Here is a 20,886-nt window from a genome sequence, read left to right on the forward strand (position 1 = left end):
AAAATACACAAGTTATGTTCAGCTTTCTGAAGCGACGAGGGTTTCAATAAAATATCATTACTCATTTACTTATTTGTTTTATTACTCGAAGCGTTTCAGTTCAATACGGTACATGACTGTCATCTGGTGGTGAAAACAACGTAGAGCGCATAATAAATCTCGTTTATCGTTACAGTACCCTTACATAATTGGCTGGATTTTTATTTTGTTTCTACAACGGGCTCTTTCACTATATGTAATTATTTGACTTGCAAGATACTATTTTAAAACATCTACAGCGAAAAATATTTACAGTTCGGTAAATGTAACTAAACAATGTAAATAAGCAAATTATAAATATTATTATTTTAAAAAATGTAATAAAAAATAGTTGAGAAAAAAAAGTTGAAATTGGGATTGTTTTCTGACCGCTCCTCTTTAAAGATGAACGGGTCCCCCAATAAGTAGGTCCAAACTTGCAAAAAATGATAAATAAATACAAAAATACGTACATACATAAATATATAAATAAATCTATATATTATTTATTTATTAAATTATTTGTATATCTCCTCGCAAATTTAATTAGATATTTATTTATGCACAAATATTTATTATTTTCACAAGTTTCGTCCTCCATACCCCAACAATCATGTCTGTGTTTTGACTAAAATTATATTAAATCATTTTATTAAAATGTCTTTTATTTTGATGTGTTGCCAGAAGAAATTTCGAACCGGAAGTCCACAGTGACAGGCGTGAGTGGAAAGTGAAGAACTGCAGTTGGAAAGTTTAAAGTACAGTTTAAATGTACTATCCAGAGACTAGCAGATAAGTGAAAAATCTTCTGATCATGACATCTGTCTCAGAGAATAGAGATAAGGAGAAGGTGAGTCATACGGTAGATCATTAATTATAGAGACAGGTATTATTAATGAAGAATGTTTGAAGCACTCAACCAGCTCGCTTGGTTTATAACCGCCCAACTCTGGCATGCAGTAAACAATCGCGCGCGTTTATTTATTTTCAATAACAGTAATCGTTTGCCAGTCAGTGGCAGTGAAGTCAGAAATGTAAGATTTGTTTTGGGTGTATGACATATATTCTGAAAGATTATGATTGATTTAGTGTAGTGGAAACTTTAAATATTGCATATTAAGTCTCATTTCTGTAGGAATTATATAGAAGTTTGTCCAAAGCTGCTTTTTCAAACTTTGTGGGCCGTTAATACACTAGCCCCGTTCACACATGCAACCAGGTAAATTACAGGAAAGTCGTTGGGTTGCCTTTACTGGTAAATGTACCAAATGTGCTGTTCACACATACCATTAATAATACACTATTTATGTAATGATACAACTTTGTATTAAGGAAAATTGCCATAACAAAATTTACCAGTATTTTCAAAAGGGTCGTGTTCTTAAATGACCTCTAAACTGGAAATTGTAGCCACTTTTCTGGAAAAGGCTGCATGTGTGAAAGCAGTTTAGTACAAGTGTTTAGTAGAGCACGTGACTGAATAACATATTTTTTGTTTCCAGAAAACCTTTTCAGATTTAGTCCATGTTAATAACATTGTCAATATGTTTGCATTTATGTTTTTAGCAGATACTGTTCTCATCTCCTTAAGACTTTGTCTGAAGTTAAGCCATGTTCATGACATGTTTTGTTACACTATAATTCAAGTCTTGTTTAATTAAGGTGCGCTCCGTATCGGTGGACTTGAACAAAGATGCATCTCTTCTTATTGATATCCCTGATGCCCTTTGTGAACGTGACAAAGTCAAATTTACCGTCCACACCATGGTAAGCCTACAGATAAACTTATAACCACTGAAAATAAATCAATATTTCAGTATATTGCACGTACATTCATGTATTATTTAGTAGAGCATAACATAATCTAGAATTTCTCTAACTTTCTTTCTTTGAATGTATATCTTTGTTTGATTTGTCACATTTGATCTAGTTTCTACATTTTTGGATTCAGTTTTTGACACACAGTATGTCTTTGACTCATATATGTGACTTGCCCCTCACTTCCTTATAGACCACACTTAGTTCATTTCAAAAGCCAGAATTGTCTGTGCCACGCCAGCACGAAGATTTCATCTGGCTCCATGACACAATGGTGGAGACCGAGGAATATGCTGGCCTCATTGTAAGTCCAAAACCCATATTCATGTTGTCCAGATTTAAACTCATCCACAGCCACATTATACAACTGTCAGCCAACATGCAAACCACAGAGTTTCTCTGCTGAACATCAGTCTGCATTGAAGACAGTTGGAATAGCCAAATAGCACCTTCAAGTTGGAGCTGAATTGTAAGTTTACAAGTCTAGTGCTTTCCTTCCCCATCACTTCTCAATATTCCTCAGATCCCTCCCGCCCCACCAAAGCCTGACTTTGAGGGTCCCAGGGAGAAAATGCATAAGCTGGGAGAGGGGGAATCCAGCATGACAAAGGAGGAATATACCAAAATGAAGCAGGAACTTGAGGCGTGAGTCTAATTCTATATTGTATTTTTGTATTTTGTCTCGCCAAGCTAATTTCTGTTTGATCTTATGTTTTTTGCTTTAAATGCACTTAAGGTGCAGTCGCACTAGTTTTTGTTTTCCATTCTCTTACATTCATACTCATGCAAACTTCCAATCATCTACTTGCGTAGAGGATATAAATGTCACAGTTTTTTCTCTAAGCTCTATAGATGCAAATTTCAAAGATGTGTAGTTTTTAACATTGCAGGAAAGTGGTGTAGATAGTCTAATTTAATTTATTATATGTATATTTTTTTAAATTATAACATAATATAATTAAATGTAATTTTATATGCTGAGACCGTAGTGTGACTGCAGCTTTAGTTTATAGCAAACCAGCCATTTAAATTAATGTATTTTAAATGATTTATCCTCTCAGGGAATATCTTGCTGTTTTTAAGAAGACCGTGCAGGTTCATGAAGTTTTTCTCCAGCGGCTCTCTTCCCACCCCGCATTCAGCAAGGATAGAAACTTCCAGATATTTCTGGAATACGACCAGGATGTGAGTCTTCCTCTCTATATAGTCCAGACCTTTTTTCCCCAATTCAGGAAACAGAGAGACGGTGACAGAAACTGTTGGCTGTGCTTATTTCCTGTGAAGCTGCAATGTTATAAGCAAAAAGAGAGAGAGTGGAGGATGAGCATCGAAGATAAATGGGGAAGGGAGGTGGGATATAACTATAAGGGCCACTTCCTGCTTAGTTCAGCATAAAATCTCTCTGACTGTACTTCTGTTTTTTTGCTAATTCATATCTGCCATAACCTGAAAGTCTTGTATGGCACTGATAAGTGTCAGTTATTGCAACGGATAACACAGAAAACTGAACTTACTGAATCGCAGCCAATGGTGATAAAGAGTGTGGTTCACTGTTTTTATGCATTCTGATTCATAGGATGCTTGACTTTCCACTCTTCTTCTCATTGGTTGTATAGCTCAGTGTGAGGAGGAAAAATACCAAGGAAATGTTTGGTGGATTTTTCAAAATCATGGTAAAGAGTGCTGATGAGTTCCTCATCTCAGGGGTCAAGGTCAGTGTGTAAATAAACTCTCCATTGGTGTATATGGAGTGTATGACTGATTGATAATTACAATGACTATTTTTTATTTTTGCAGGAGGTTGATGACTTTTTTGAACAGGAGAAGACTTTTCTGTTGGATTATTCTAACAAAATCAAAGATGCCACTGCTAAGGCTGAGAAAATGACCCATTCACACAAAAGTGAGACTATTATTTAATTCACGTGAATCTGGCAGGAAATATTTTGGCTATAATTTCTCAATGCTTAGAGATTAATAATAGGGATGCACCGATACCACTTTTTCTCTTCTGATTCCGATATCGGAAAACTCAGTATTGGCCGATAACGATCCCGATCTGATCCCAGTGTTGTTTTTTTGCATAATCAGTTTAGAATATCTTTACATTATTGTGTGGAACTAATTGGGTGTGCTCTTTAATATGTAAAGAAACACAAACCTCTAACTACACATTATATCAATATAAATGTATAGCTTATTAAGAAACACTTAATTATTAACTAGAATACTGGATTATGTAGGAGCAAAATTAACAGTAATTCCAGTGTAAGTCATCAGTAGAAAATAAGCAGTTTTTTTTTTTGGGCAAATTTTTTTTCAACTTGTATCTGTACTTTAAAGGATTCAGATCTTTTTTTTGTTCAATTTAGTTGTAAGATATCAGCTCACTTTTCATTCACACAGTTATTTTTTGGAACGCATTCAACTTAAATATTATTAACATTTGTAAACAAATAATAATATATTACATTTACATTTATGCATTTGGCAGACGCTTTTATCCAAAGCGACTTACAGTGCACTTATTACAGGGACAATCCCCCCGGAGCAACCTGGAGTTAAGTGCCTTGCTCAAGGACACAATGGTGGTGGCTGTGGGGCTTGAACCAGTGTCCTTCTGATTATCAGATTACCAGTTATGTGATTAGACCACTACACCACCACCACTCGTTATAAAATTAATATATCTCATTATACATTATAAAATTTATATATCTCAATTGTGCACCTTTAACTTTTAAACCCTCAAGCTTTTATTTTGACATTCTGAACTCTCCAGGAAGTCCTGTATGTGTGTCTGTTTTTAGGCAAGTTCACAGTAGTTTAATTCACTTCTTATTCAAATTCTGGTTAAAAAAAATGCACCTCCGGTGCCAATCTAAATGCATATTATAAGTGAACTGAACTATTGAGTAGTTAAAAATAGCTATAAATAGCCTCAAGTGTATGTAAACAGAGCAGCACCATTCACTGATGTGCTGGAGCTGCGTGTGCATTTTATATATTTACTTATTAAACACAGCCTTTTGTGATTCACAGAGCTGTTGCACGTCTTCAAGTGGCTTTGAATAAAATGCACAAGTCATATGAACTACTTTAATTGTGTTTTTATGGTTCTTTTGTGTCATTTTTTGAGCTTGATGGTAACAAACATGACTAACACACAGTATCGCATTTCGATCGGGCTCGTCGGACCGATATCTGATCCGTCTAAAAACTTTAATATCTGAGCTGGATCGGTACATCCCTAATTAATAAATGCTTATTTTTCTCTTATTACTTTCTTTTCTAAGATGTTGCTGAGGATTATAATCACATTTCTACTGCTTTGAACAGCACTGCTGCAGACAACAGCACTGCCTTGAAAAAGTGAGAAACATGCATTCAAACAAGAAGTTTAAGTGTTTGATATATTTCACAGCATTTTATTGGTAGTAGTGAACAATTTTATACTGTATTATCTGTTATATAGCCTATAGTTACTATCTAAAAGTTGCTTTTTTTATTTTTAAACATTGGCTCAATGCTCAACAATAAGGTTGTTTTTCTGCTAGCCAGTATTTTTAATGTTTACTTGATCTACCAACATTTTCATTGGCCCTGCTTCAAAATGATGTATTTCATTTTTAGCAACATATATATATATATATATTTATTTTTTTATTGAACATTTACAAAATAAAAACTATTTTCTACCAATAATTTATTACCAAGAAATTATAATGAAACATGAAATCCTTGTTGTTGAGACTCTCTATGAAATGTAAAAAAACTTTGATATGAAATATTAGCCCACCAAAAAACAAGCTTAACCATCATTGTAAGATGTTCTTTTTTGTTCTCCCAGGCACTTAGAAACATTTGCTGATGTGTTTGAAAAGCTTAGAGTGAGTATCTCTTAGGAGTATTCTTTCCAATCACACTGTTGCTACGTTCATAAGATCATGTTATGGAAACTAATAATTATGTGGCCCTTTATTTTTGATCGTGTGGGTGTGTTTTGCAGAAAGTGGATGATAGAGTGGCATCAGATCAAGATCTCAAGTTGACAGAACTTTTGAGATATTACTCAAGGGACATTCAAGCAGCCAAGGTGAAACCTTCCCTCTATTTTAAATTCAATTCACAAAATTACAAGATGCATTAAAGTCAACAAAGAATGGTTTAATTAGAAGACTTTGATGAGGAGAAGGTCAGGGCTGGCTGGCCCTCAATCTGGCTAATCAGCCGAGGAGAGGGATAAAGCCGAGACTGATGCAGCAATTCGAGAGAGAGAGCCACACGCAGCTGCCATGTGTGTTTTATCTTTGTGTCTTTTTAAGTTTTCATTAAACATTATTTTGACTGTTAAGTCGGTTTCTACCTCCTCCTTGCCCATTTTAAATCTTGTTACAAATACATTTTAGGACTTCCTATTTAAGAAAGTGTCCTAGCTAGTTAAAGCAGGTGTTTTATGTTGCAAAACCCAAATGTTTTATGTTAAAAAAAAATGTATACTGATTCTGAGAATTGGTTAATTGTAAACCAACAACACTCAAATAGCTGTGATGTTCTGATTATAGCCTGACTAATAATAACACATTCAAATTCCTTCAGGACCTTTTATACAGACGTGCTCGGGCGCTTGCTGATTACGAGAATTCCAATAAAGCTCTTGACAAGGCTCGGCTGAAGGGTAAGGACATTGCACAGGCGGAGGAGCTGCAGAAGCGGTGTCTGCAGAAGTTTGACAAGCTCTCTGTGTCTGGCAAGAAAGGTATGTTTTACAGTCATCTTAAAGAGATAGTTCACCCAAAAATTGTAATTCTCTCATTATTTACTCGCCCTCATGCCATCCCAGATGTCTATGATTTTCTTTCTTCTGCAGAACAAAAATTAAGATTTTTAGATGAATATTTTTTACTCTGTAGGTCCATACAATGCAAGTGAATGGTGACTAGAATTTCAAAAGCACCAAAAAAGGAGATAACATCTGCATAAAAGTAATCCATAACGCTAGTGGTTTAATCATTGTCTTTTGAAGTGATCCAGTTGCTTTTGGGTAAGAAAAGAACATAACTCATTTTCACTGCACATCTTGCCATTGCAGTCATGATTTAAAGCTTGATTAGATTTCCTAGTGCTTGACGCATGCGCTGTGTGCTAGGAAAGGTAATAGATGGAGTGGTGGTGGTGTAGTGGGCTAAATTACGTAACTGGTAAGCAGAAGGTTGCCGGTTCAATCCCCACACCAACCACCAATGTGTCCTTGAGCAAGGCACTTAACTCCAGGTTGCTCCAGGGGGGGATAGTCCCTTTAATAAGTGCATTGTTAGTCGTTTTGCATAAAAGTGTTTGCCAAATGCGTAAATGTAATAGAGCATAAAAATATTGATCGCCAAGGAGACTTCTGATGTCTGAAGTTTTATAGTGAAAAAGGAGTTACATTTTGGTCCAAATTAGATACATTTTGGTCCAAATTAGTTACAGTTTGGTCCAAAATGTATTGGAATGATTCAGAAGGGATTTATTAAACCACTGGAGTCATATGGATTACTTTTATACAGCCTTTTTATTAGCTTTTTTGATCTTTTAAAAATTTTGGTCATTATTCACTTGTATGGACCTACAGAGCTGAGATATTCTTCTAAAAATCTTTGTTTGTGTTCTGCAGAAGAAAGAAAGTCATACACATCCGGGATGGCATGAGGGTGAGTAAATTATTAGAGAATTTTCATTTTAGGTTTCATTTTAATTCCTTTAATAAATTAAACTTATGGTCTGAGTTTAGTGTATGAACAGTTTATATGGTGGGGTGGCATAGCGTTTATAAATTTGAACTGGTAACCAAAATGTTGTAGGCTCACCATTGTGCAAGACATTTGCAATTGGTATACTTTAAGTAACTTTTGATGGAAGCTTGTAAGTGACTACTTACTAATGCAGATTTGTTGTGTCTGCAGAGCTAACCAGCTTCAACACGAGGCGTGTAGTGGCCTTCCGCAAGAACTTGATCGAGATGACTGAGTTGGAAATAAAACATGCCAAGGTGAGATGAGTTGCGTCATGCATTCTGTTTATTCAATGGTGTACAGGAGGTTATCCATGTGTATTGGAACATGTATTTTGACAATTCCCTATGGACATATCAGGGAAATTTAAACACCCTGAATTCCAGAACTGGGAAAAGTCGTGGAAATGTATTTATATATTTATTTATTTTAAGTCATGGTAATTCTTATAGTGAATTTTAGAAATGTTTCTAGTTGTGCTTTGCTCTTAAATATTTGATATTTAAAATAATTTGCAATGTTTGTGCCTACACCTTTTGTGTTCCCTGTCAAAAATTACCGGCCCACTAAGTTGTTAATAAATCTCTCATTTTGCAAATATTATGCCAAGATATTGCATTATTTATTGAATGCATCTTTTTGTCAATTTTGATTTTTGTAATTATGTAAATAATTGTTTTTTGATAGAAGGAGTAATTGATCTGAGCTTTTACTCGGCTATTATGTAATAAGTTAATAACCACTTGCTTGAACTAAACAAAATAGGTGTTATTTTAAAGCTTCGAATTTAAAGCTGGACTTTACAATGCACATAGCCAATCCTAACAATTCTTAAATAATGCTTTTTAATTTGCTGAAAAAACTGTTTTGATCTCATAATTTTCTATTTTGTAATCGCAACAATTATATTCAGAGTTGGTAAAAACATAAAAAAGATTAGATAGCCATGTGTTATATATCGTTGGAAAGGTCTCATTTTGTAAAATGCAATGAGCAAATGTTTCACTCAGAGACTAAACTGCAGAGAGTATTAATGTATGAAATTCCCAGACACACACAAATATAATGAACAAGAGTGTATTTTTGTCACGTTTTTTTCCTTATTACTTCTTGAAACATACATCTTCTTGTAACATAGGCAATGACATATCGTAACTTAAAGCAGAATATCCCGATTTTAAAGGAGCCCAAACACAACAAAAGACGATAAGTAGATTTTGAAATGTTCCTCAAAGATTGTACATGGAAAGATGATGCACAAAAGGATGCACGTGTGTGCACATGTGCGAGGACTTTGTGTCCACATAAGTGCTTATCTAAAGGATTCGGATGCTCCTGAACACTCAATATTTTGTATATCTAATCCATTCATTTCCAAAGGCTTGTCACTTATAAATACCACAGGTGTAACAAAGTGAAATAAAACAAATACTATTTTATTTATTTTTTTGTTCAGATGCCATGTGTGAACAAAGTCATGGAATTTTATTCCAACTGGATGAAAAAACTACAGTTTTCAGAAGAAATAATAAAAAAAACCAATATAAGGGTTAAAAAAATTATCCAGTGATCATGGACTTTTCCATGAAAATGGGATAAGTCATATAAATTGATTGATTACATATTGAATTTCTTCCATGATTTTCTCGCCATCTTTCTGTTGTGTTCTCTCCTTCATGCTCACCACAGAACAGCGTGTCCCTTCTGCAGAGCAGCATTGAGATGCTCAAAAGCAACTGACCTAAACGATGACGTCACTGTACCACCCTGAGCACTTCGAATTGTTACTGACTTAATAGAGGGGAACGTGGATGCACCTTCTTCACATAGCCCTAACATGGCTCAGCAACCACTCAAAATGTAAAAAAGAGCCACCACTAGCACAATGTATCTACTATGTTTACACTTTCTGTATTGTGCTTCTCTCTCCCTCTTTACTGCCAGTATCTTGCAACATCAAACTGAGGGCAGTGACCCCTTCCATGAATAACACTTAAAACCTTTCCCATTTATTTGTCTCTATTTTGAGTTATTAAGAACACAAATACATGTTTTTTCACCCCTTTCTTTGTCCTTTATGTTTTGCTTGCATTAGCTGAGATGCTTTATCTTAGATTATGAAGACATTTATAAGCAATCACAATAACAGGCAAATTAAATCACTTCAGTGAATTTTATATTTTGCGATTACAGCAAGTTGTCATATATTAATTCACTCTCAAAATCATTCTGTTGTTGTTCTGCATTTTTGTACATCTAAATATGATCATTAATCTGCATTTTCTGTCACTTTGGAAAATGTTATGTTTATGAATCGTTCTAGCATCTATCATATAAATTTTATTAAAAAAATACAGGTGTAACAAACAGATCAGTATAAATCTAAATCAAGTGTTGCGTGACATGGACTATTTGTGAAATAGGCTGACAGATCTCTTCCAAATATGGTGAATAAAAATTCCTCATAACCATTTTTCTGTTCAATAGAAATTCATCCAAAGACATGACCCAACATCATGCATTACTAGGGGGAAAAAAGGGAATGTTGACAGTCATTAATGATCAAATTCCATTTCAAATGGAACATTGCCAGGGTCAAAAACAGCACTTTCTCATTACATCAGGTTGTTTTTGAAATTGTGATTTCATTGATGTAAAGGGCTTGCTGACCCTAATGTCCCTGTTGTTTAGAGGACTTGGTTGGTGTGTGTGTTGGTGAATCACACAACTATTAGCAGTTTTTGTCATTCTTTTTGATTGTTTTCTTTATGGTAAAGGCTACACTGCCACAAATAATATGGTGCTTTAGTGTGTGTATGCAAGAAGCATTTCACCACAAATTATCTGTGTGTTTTCCCAGAACTTGTCCCTTTCAGGAGACTGAAGACAGATCTTATTCAGACATTTGATAACAATTTATATCCAGTTTCACTATACAGCATTTCTTCCTCTAAATGCAAATCATGATTCCTTATTTAAATGTGTTTATCTTTTTTTTTGCTTGACTAAATGTTTTCTCTTGGTGTTGTTACTGAAACTAACAGTCTAAAATTAGCTACATTTAATGGACCAAAAAAGTTTAATTTGATGTAAAACCCACAAACATTTCCACACTATTCTGATTATTGAGATGATGTTTTGTAAAACATTATTGCAATCATGTACAAGCACAGGTAGTTCAAAAATAGATAAATTTTTATAAAGGAATGTATAGAAAATGCATTTTCGTATGGATTATAATTTTTATGAAAACTTGCAATAATAAAATTAAATAAGCCCTGCTTTCAAATTTCGGTCTTTTATGTCTCTGCTGTATTTGTTTAGAAATGTTTATTCACCAGAGGGTGGCAGTGCTTATGTATTTCCGCATAACAGTGATAAAGTGTCAGATATTTGTAGTTTTCCATGAAAAATACTAAAGGTCAATCAATACCTGCGAGGGTCAGACTTGTGAACAGCGAGCTCTGCACACTTTTTCATTCTATTTGTGTCATAATCCGGTGAGATTTGATATACCCTGTTCCATAATTGTTCTGTGAGGTCAATATTTCAAAGAATTTGGAGACATTTAAAGACATATATGTTCAAGCTGATACCCCTGACAGAGCTGCAGACCAGGGACTCGTTTGGATGGAGTTGTGGGAGAAATTCAGCGGCTGCTGTCCCAACATGTCGGTGACGCTGGCGAATGTCGTAGCCAAATTGGAGGATCACTTCCATGGAGACAAAATTCATTGAGTTGGTTACAAGAATGGGGGATATCAAGAAACGGATCGATTATCTGGAATCATCCGAGAGGGAATTAGCTGCTAATTCCCTAGCGACCAAAGTAGATTTGGAATGCATTTGAGACCTTGAGAATCATAGCCGTTGAAACAATGTCCTAATTGTTGGAGTTCCTGAGAACGAAGAAGGCCGAGATATGGTGAAATTTCTAGATTAGCACTTCCCGAGTCTGCTCGACATAACAGCCATAAGCTGGAAATCTAGCGAGCTCACAGAATCCCTGCTCGGAGATCCGCTGAGGAAAACAGTCCCTAATGTTTTTATAAATGTCTTTATAATTTTGTTTTTAACACACAATCTATTTTTTCTAATATTTCAAAATGAGTGGATTGTCTCTCTCCATGTGGAATGTGAATGGGTTGGGGCACCCTATAAAAAGAAGGAAGGTTATTTATTTTCATAAATGAAAGAAACATGACATAGTGTTTCTTCAAGAAGCACATCTTTCCCCACAGGAAGCTGAAAAATTTGAACAATTCAAATGTCTCAAACAGATTAAAGATAAATTAGGAAGAGTTATTATTGTTTAGCAGAAATTCAGGGGCAAAGGTTGATTTTGGTTAATATTTCTGCCCCTAACACTGATGATCAGGGCTTTTTTTATAGATCTTGAAGGGATGTTGCAAGCCTCTGGCACCCCTCATGATATAATATTGGAATAGATTCAGTACTTGATCATAGTGATGCAAAAGTGTGTAAGCCCCCTAGAGCAACATTGATGCTTCTCAGGATGTGTAAAAATCTTGGTTTTGCAGATATTTGGAGACTTCTGAACCCATTTGAGCAATGTGGACAGGTGGGCTTAATTACATTTATCCATGATTGGGAAGGTTAATGTTATTAAAATGAATTGTATTTCAAAATTTAACTACATGCTACAGTCTCTCACCATAGATGTCCCTCTCTCTTCATTAAGATCTAGTAGTTTTGGTTGAAAGTTCAGAGTTTGGTGTGTGATGTATTGGGCACTCGGGTAACATTTTGCCCCAGACTCTGTATTTTAGGCAATGGGGCGGTCATCGATGCTGAAAATAGACACAAAGTGTTGGGTCTTAACCAGTGTCATGATTGCCAGACAGATACTTTTAAGGGGTTGGAGGTCGGCTGGAGCGCCCTCATTTCAGGAGCAGTACTTGGAGATGGGAAGGGTGGTGGCCTTTGAAGAAGGGTCATTTAGAAGAATGGGGAAGTTTAATTTGTTTGTGGAGAAATGGGGCAGATGTCTGTCATTTATGGATGTGTGATTATTACTATTATTATATTTTATATTTTTTTATTTATTTATTGTATTGTATTTGTTTGTGTCTATATCATTTACGACCACTGGGATGTTGTTGAAGGCCAGGGTGGGATTGGGAGGAGGAGGGGCAATAGTGGGGGTTAATGTTGATTCTGTGTATACATGTTTCATTTTTCTATGTTCAAATATGAAAAAGTGAGGTTACAGTGAGACACTTGCAATGGAAGTGAATGGGGGCAATATTTGGAGGGTTTAAAGGCAGAAATGTTAAGCTTATAATTTAATAAAATCCATCCATCCATCTTCAACCGCTTATCCGAAGTCGGGTCGCGGGGGCAGCTGCTCCAGCAGAGGGCCCCAAACTTCCCTATCCCGAGCCACATTAACCAGCTCTGACTGGGGGACCCCGAGGCGTTCCCAGGCCAGTCTGGAGATGTAATCTCTCCACCTAATCCTGGGTCTTCCCCGAGGCCTCCTCCCAGCTGGACGTGCCTGAAACACCTCCCTAGGGAGGCGGCCAGGGGGCATCTTTACCAGATGCCCAAACCACCTCAACTGACTCCTTTCGACGCCAAAGGAGCAGCGGCTCTACTCCGAGCTCCTCACGGATGACTGAGCTCCTCACCCTATCTCTAAGGGAGAAGCCCGCCACCCTTCTGAGGAAGCCCATTTCGGTCGCTTGTACTCGTGACCTAGTTCTTTCGGTCATGACCCAGCCTCCATGAGCATAGGTGAGGGTAGGAACAAAAATTGACCTGTAGATCGAGAGCTTTGCCTTTCGGCTCAGCTCTCTTTTCGTGACAACGGTGCGATAGAGCGAGTGCAATACCGTCCTGTAGGCAGGGCCTTAATTACCTCGCCAAGCTCCTCCAAGTTTATCTCAGAATCAAGAGACTTTTTGGATTTTTTGGTTAATGAGTTTTACTGTATGATACGGCCCCTAAGAACCGAGAAAGGTGCGTTTCTTGAAGAAACGCTATATATTCACTACATATTTCTTATGCTTAAGAAGAGAAATAACCTTCCTTCTTTTTATGTGGTGCCCCAAACCATTCACATCCCACGTGGAGAGAGACAATCCACTCATATTTACATTTGACATTTTGACATATAAGAAATAATAGATCATGTGTCAAAAACAAGATTATAAAGATCATATTCCAACATTATTGCAACCATCCAAACCCAAACATCCCACAGAACAAAACAAAAAGAAAAATGTGCACATTAACCCCGTGCACGACAGGAAAACTGGCGTCCATTCCTCCAAACTGAAATAGTCCATGCGTGCCTACGAGAACCCCCGTGACAACTTTGCCATCAGATTGCTCAAGTCTGGTGTTTCTATACAAATTTTGTGGGACATTAGGACATTAATTCGATATTTATTGGTCTACAATGGTCTAATGGAGGTTTTACCTGATTGAATAAAAACAAAAAATAGAAGGCTAGAGGAAACTAAAATGATTTTAGTGAACATGTGAGGATCTTTTGTGCCAATGCTAATAACCCTCTGAGAAGCTTTATAATTATCCTCAGTCAGCACTTCGCCCTAAATCAGGCACCACTGCACAAGGAATGCATTTAAACCCCCTTAGGGCTCGTGGAACCCCCTGTTGAAGACCCCTGCATTGGTCTATGGTCAATCATGTCCCTGATATTAAGCTTCAAACATCAAATAGCTATTACTAGACTTTATAATAGTATTGTTAGTTGGTATCTTGTTAATATGATATGTCTGACATTTGTCATGGTACCACCACAAGTAATTTTTTGTAAAAATCTGTCAAATTCACTGTAATAACAGGACCACTTTAAAGATGAAAGATTCACTTTATTGTATGGCTTCTGAAGACTTGGAATATAGTGCACAAGTCATATGAGCTGCTTCTATGTGTTGTGTGGTGAGCGTACTGGCTGCCTTTGCATATCCAGATGGATGCTGCATACTGGTGGTGGTTGAGGAGAGTCCCCTGTTAGTATCAGAAAAGCTCTAAATAAATGCATTAATTAAATAATTAATTCATTATATTGTCCTTTTTGGAGTTTGATAGTCACTTGTCAATATATTCTTTCATTATATGTAAAAGAGCAATGTCAACATTCTGCTAAACTTCTCCTGTGTCCAAATTCCATGCAAGAAAACTGGTCAAATTCTCCAGTTTCTGCTAGATTTCAGTTATTAAAATACTGAAAACTATTCTTTTTTTTTTTTTTTTTTTTACAAAATGATGGTTGGGTCTGTTTTTCCATTCAGTCATTCAGATGATGGTGGTTTACTGATGTAGCATACTGTCTATGACTCATCATAACTGGCTAATCGTCCAAGTACTGATGCAAGAACTTCATTACAGGCCTCTACTATGCTCTACCAAGAAACAAAAATATAATAATAATTTGTTAAACCATAGAAGAGGGCAGCTGGACTCTTCTAAATATTCCTAAAATATTCTCTTTGCAGTCAGGAAATGAGTCAGCACTTCCAATAACTATGGTTGGTGTCAACAGTTGAGGTGGAAACTTTGTGGGTTTGCATTTAAATCGTCATACATGAGTGAGAGTTCCTCATCTGTTTCACCAGTGAAACAGAAAGGCTTTTTATTTATTTCATGTTTTTTAATTTTTTTGTTGTTGTTATTGAGCTCTGGTCATAAACCAGGGTCGTAACACCACTGTTTTATAATTTCTTTCCATATGAGTTTTTTGATTGTGTAGGTGGCTGCCATTTAAAAAAACTATAATAATGTGGCTGATGTATTAATGCATGTCAGTACATGATGAAATGTCCAGAGAAATGGGATGATAAAATTAGCAACATTCACACACATACACAAACACACATGCATGCACACACACTACACTAATATGCAAATATTTGGTTTGGCTCTTAAAATGGCATTTACATATATATTAGGATTTATAAATGTATGTATTACACTACTCTCTGGAATAAATTATTCTGATTGGTTAATCGCTAAATCGCTAAAATGTATAATTGACCATTGTCCCAGGCAATCAATTTCCTGCTAGTTTAATGTCTCTTGTTTCACTCTTTGGTCTCTATCTTTACACACAATTAAATCAATTCAATACAAACAAATATTTCATATCCATTCATTACTTTTATTTAGAACATGCAGTATCTTATAAACATGATAATGCAGTCATATGGTCATAATCGCAAAATATACCCCGCCGGTCTGATCCGGACCCCGACACACAGAAGACTGACTGACACTACATTATCCCTTAAATACAATAGTTGAGCAGTTCAAGCAGAACTATAAGACCTTAAGTGGATCATTCAATGTAATTCCACCCACTTTCTTACCATACTAGCCTTTTTTTTACGCAATGCCACTAAATCTTATTCTGCCCCAGTTTCCTTTTAACTGGCACATTTTGGACCTAGTTTCCTGCCAAGTTTCAATTTAATTTAGATTACTCAATCAATTTTGGGTCAAAGTGCCTTGTCCTGTGTCAAAGAACTGTAACTGCACACAGAACAGAAGACCCCACCCCCCACTCAATAAATATATTTTTGGTAGCATGTTTTAAAGTAAGACTCTGAACAGTTTTCTGTATATTTAAAAGCCCAATGAATTACATAAATAAAATGTAGGCTCAAGTGACATGGGGAATGTAATAAATACTGGAAGTGCATGTTAAATGAAACTTCTTGTTATCAGCTAAGTTTAAAGTGAAGTGTCATTTTTTCAGTTTAAAATACTTTATCCTAGTTAAATGTGTGGAAACAATTACAATTAAGAAATGTCCCTGAAGTAAAAATACTGTGGCTCTGTGTTGCTTTCAAAACATTGCTCTGTTTGTTTGAGAATCCCAACCAGCCTTACACAGCAAAACCTACTCAACCAATAGCGTGAATTTTGGCGGGACTATCTGTTTGTCAGACCAATAAAAGCTGGGGAGTGTTTGCCTGTTTGAAAACAGTCCTTATGTGTTGCTGTTCCGTTTGACGACGCCATAGTGATGCACAAATTACACACAAGTTTTATGGCTGACACTGATGTTTAAAGTTGTAGTTGATTGACAGTTCAGTATTTGCGCTTCTTTACTGCAGCAAGTATAGAACTCAGATCCTGTTAAATGAACCAGAGAAACAGAGTGCAGGGCTGATGTTGATGGTGTAAAGTTGTTAGCAACAGGGTGTTGCCACAAACCATGAAGCGTGAACCACTAGAAACACTGTTGAATAAAGTGCAGTACTCCACAATGCTCTCCCAAGTCAGTGGACCTCTGAGAGAGCAGGTTATGATGCTCAGCATCCTGTGTCCTTTTCTTTACCTTCTATTCTTGTGTGAACCAGACCAGTTTGTACATTTCTCAGGATATGGTTGGAGAAGCAGTCATGTTTATTCTTAACAAAAATCAAACACTGCAGTAACAGCTGAGAAACACGCCACTGTGCCATCATTTATAGGTTATATAAGGTTCTGGGCTCCATCTGTGCAGTGGATAACAATGCAAAAGGCTTACAAATCATGTACTGTTCATGCTTTGTCTAAATGTCTATGTATTTCTTATCAAATCAAAAATTGTGAATGTGTTTTATAATGGCCATCTGATGTAGCTTCCTCTGATTACTTCTTTGCTATGTGCTTTTACAGTTTTGACTTTCTCACTCACTGAGCAAACAGACCACGTTGACATATCCTTGAATGGTTAAACAAGAAATCAATGAGTCAGTGATAAATCTGCAGTTTCATGCCAGGTTTTTAAACATATCCATTCATATGGGACCTGTTGTAAAATTCAAGACTATTATGAAGCAATTCAATTTTGTGGCCACTGCTTTCTTGTTGTGTGTCCTATGGTTGAATAAACATTTAAAAATATTGAATACAGGGAATTTATGGAGTTATAGATTTGACATTTATGCATAGTTTCTGATATATTATACATGTGACAGGTGCAACATTCATGGAGGATTATGCTATAAAGGAAATGAAGTGAAAATATCTCAGTCATGCATAGCATTGTCACATGTCTATATAGAAATTCTGTGCACATATAAAGGTATGTACTGCAAGAAAAACAAAAACGAAACATTGCACCAGGAAAGTAACTAAGTGTAAAGCATATTTGTGATTGCAGAAGTGAGCTCAGATAGAAGATGCTCATCAGAAATGTTTTCTTGGGAGAGGCAAGTACAGGTGTGGTGAGAGACACTGAGTGCCGGTAAATGTGCTCTATGGCATCCTCATTGTTACCCATTGTGACCTTTCAATGCCTCTTATGATGATGTAAGGACTGTAAACCTGTTCTATGACACAATAAAGGAATGAGTGTGGAATATGTTCATGTGCTAATTTAATGAAACATTTAGTTTAATGCATATGTCAAACTGATTAGTTTTGGATATTTTATATATTTGCGATTTAATATGAATTGTTAACAAATTGTTGTTAAGTAAAGTAATTATTTGTTCAACACCATGACTAACACTTGCATTTAAGGAAGGATATATTAATATGTATCATCATTCAATATTTATACTAATGTTGTCAACCAAATGTTTGCAGATGTAAACCCCACCCACTGCTAAACAAATGAATGTGACACCACACAGTTGGCACAGTAAAACTAAAGTATAACCTTTAAAAAGTCAATAAAATGTTTAATGAGCAGCTATATTATAATGGGTGTCATGGCATGAGCATAAGGCAAATACAGATAATCTTCAGAGAAGAGCCTATAGAAAATAAATGTTGTCTGATCTAATATTGATAAAAGACCATTGGGAAAAAAAAATCATTTTGCATCAAATAATTCACAAAAAAGACACCCTTTTAAATTAGTAGGCTACTGTGGATAAACATAAACTCAATACAGGGCCATAATCCCCCATTATTCAGATTATTTGTCAACAAAAATATGTTTTCAATGGCTTTTACAAAAAAAGGCCCTCTCCAATCTTGACTATGAAAAGAAGCAGACACTTTTATCAAACGTGATATGCAAAAAAGAATCTAGTAAATAAAATAAATAGATAGATAATAATAAAAAATGCATATAGACAACAACTGACGACTGAAAATGAAAGAGTTAAACAAATAAAATTGCTCTGCTCACCTGTGAAAACACATGGAAATTTCTGAACCGCAATAAATAAGACTACAACTCCCAAACGCTTCATAAGGACCCGCCTTTTTCCACTATCATCTTATACTATTGGCTCTCAGGTTTATGAGAGACTCTGTTTTGACCAATCAGCTGTCTTGAGGGTGGACGGAAAGTGGGCCACTGACCGGCGTAGAGAAAGTGCCACGACTCCACACATACATCGACTGACTCCTCAGCCCGTTGTTAAGATTTTTTGTTTTGTTTTTTTTGCCGGCGTGGTAAGATAGTTGTATTCAAGGTATTCACTTCTTTTTAAACTCTTCCTGAAGTGATTCATCTCACGGAACTCTGCCCGCGAGAAAAGGTGAGAGATAAAGCTTTGGTTAAAGGGTTATTCTTCAGAAGCTTCAGTAGCAATTAGCCATAAACTTTGATCTCTGTCCTTTATTTACTCTGCTGTTTAACTAGCTTGTAGACAGGGAAGGTAAAAACAATATGTTATTTCATTTATGGAACGAAAGGGCCTGACTAAAAGTAAGTTAATGGTGTTATATTTTGGTTTTGGTGATGCTCAGTTGTAGGCAGACAGTTGATATCAGATTTTCTGCTTCTTTAGTGAGCTAGAAAAGTAGAGTACCGATATAAAATCAATTTTCATCCCTTATAACAGCTTTAATGTCTGTAAAAATTAGCAAAGCTATGTCTGCTCTGATCGCATCCTTTATATAGTTCATTCAAGTTTCAGAGTGAGAAGTAGAACAGGCTAATTTATAAACTAATATTTTTTCATTGTCTTTTTTGTATGTTCTACGAACGGCTTCATTGTGAATAAAAATAAACAATAAAAATATTAATGAATATATATAAAAAATTAACCCCGCCCCCTCGCCCACACAATTTCTAATTGACTTTTCAAACGGCACCCTATAGACCAGGGCTTCTCAACTTCGGAAAGGTCAGGTTTGGGTGAACTATCACTTTTAGTAATTATTTTAATCTTAAGGTGTGTAACAGTTCAATTTTATGATATAGATCAGTTCTGTCGTCACTGTGATTGTCAACTAATATACACAATGAGTGTTCAACATCAGATACACCAGTGATACTTATATTTAAAAAACAAGAGCGATATATCCATTCTTAACCCCAAAAGTTCTGAAGTAATAAATATTTTTTCACCCCCTTTCCATTTTGCCCCAAGCAGATCACTAAAAAGCATTTGTGTGAAGTTTTCTCAATTCCGTCAGTACAGGAAAAACTTATTTTTCCTGTAAATACTGTTGTCATGACGCAGGGCCGTTTCTAGGCAAGTTTCTAGCCACCTGCTGAGAGGGCACCAAAGAGGAGGCATCTGCCATACCCCCTCCCCCAAAATCCTCTTGCAGTTGAATTCCCTCTCTAACATGATTCAGCAGTGTAGAGAACTAGCGTAAATCCTCATGAAAATGGACAACTCATACAGATTTGACAGGCTGCTGATTAATATATTTCTTATCATAACGCGGGCTCCAAAAGTTTGCTCGAGGGCCGCTTGTAGAGTAGCACTGCTATAGACCTTTTTCACAGACTGTGATGATGCGTTTTCACCTTATTTTGCTGCGTAAATCTTGCCAATTTTTTTAAATATTGAGTGTTTTAACATTATGCTTATTGTTTTATTACTCTGAAATTAGTTTAAAAAAAAAAACAAATTACTGCAGCTGCGAGGGGGTTTCCATTAAATCTGCTGAGAGAATGACAGTACATTTGTCATCTTCTCCCACCTGACTTGCATATGTCACCCTTCTTTATATTTTCCTCTTCTGGAAAGTCATTCAAAAGTAATTTTAAGTATCTTTTGGTCTTGGAGCAAATGGTTAAATGAAAATAATATTTGGTCCCATTCACTCCTATTCACCGCTGTCAAGGTTTACCCTGCAAATATTTACGTTGAGTGTGAAAAAAAAGTCTATTATGTCATCCAAAATGCAGATGAACCATTACCAAGTAAAACTTGTAGTCTCATTTAGCAGCTTTAATATACTGTACTTGAATGAGGTTTTTCATATTAAACAAGCTTGTTCATTCATTTGTAATATCTCCCCCAAAATCTTGAATTGGCTTTTTAAATGGCACACAATCAAGTCTCATACTGACAAAATCTAAGTGGTTTTAACATATCTGGTT

At 35.9% G+C, this 20,886-nt stretch overlaps 2 protein-coding genes across 2 annotated transcripts in view; both read left to right on the forward strand.

The window, feature by feature from the left end:
* Nucleotides 1-724: 724 nt before the first annotated feature.
* snx5 (sorting nexin 5) lies at nucleotides 725-10,899 on the forward strand. Its single transcript, XM_052151000.1, has 13 exons — nucleotides 725-868; nucleotides 1,681-1,785; nucleotides 2,030-2,140; nucleotides 2,360-2,481; nucleotides 2,898-3,021; nucleotides 3,453-3,548; nucleotides 3,634-3,739; nucleotides 5,133-5,208; nucleotides 5,687-5,726; nucleotides 5,846-5,932; nucleotides 6,436-6,595; nucleotides 7,782-7,867; nucleotides 9,300-10,899. Exons 1-13 carry the CDS (start codon nucleotides 833-835, stop codon nucleotides 9,348-9,350), a joined length of 1,200 nt encoding a protein of 399 aa, XP_052006960.1. The 5' UTR covers nucleotides 725-832; the 3' UTR covers nucleotides 9,351-10,899.
* Nucleotides 10,900-18,918: 8,019 nt separating this feature from the next.
* rrbp1a (ribosome binding protein 1a) overlaps nucleotides 18,919-20,886 on the forward strand; it is a 28,288-nt gene continuing 26,320 nt past the window's right edge. The window contains exon 1 of the mRNA XM_052150981.1: nucleotides 18,919-19,084. The gene's annotated coding sequence lies outside the window, so the exon portion shown is untranslated. The remainder of the gene's footprint in view (nucleotides 19,085-20,886) is intronic.

The sequence above is a fragment of the Xyrauchen texanus genome, chromosome 20 (genome assembly GCF_025860055.1).
Source record: "Xyrauchen texanus isolate HMW12.3.18 chromosome 20, RBS_HiC_50CHRs, whole genome shotgun sequence".
In the NCBI taxonomy this organism is placed as follows: Eukaryota; Metazoa; Chordata; class Actinopteri; order Cypriniformes; family Catostomidae; genus Xyrauchen; species Xyrauchen texanus.

Bases quoted from the DNA above. Each gene is read 5' to 3' on its own strand.
- snx5 (XM_052151000.1), top strand. From the start codon at position 833: ATGACATCTGTCTCAGAGAATAGAGATAAGGAGAAG. The intron at 5,209-5,686 runs GTGAGAAACATG...TTGTTCTCCCAG, and splicing joins AACAGCACTGCCTTGAAAAA to GCACTTAGAAACATTTGCTG. The intron at 6,596-7,781 runs GTATGTTTTACA...TTGTGTCTGCAG, and splicing joins CTCTGTGTCTGGCAAGAAAG to AGCTAACCAGCTTCAACACG.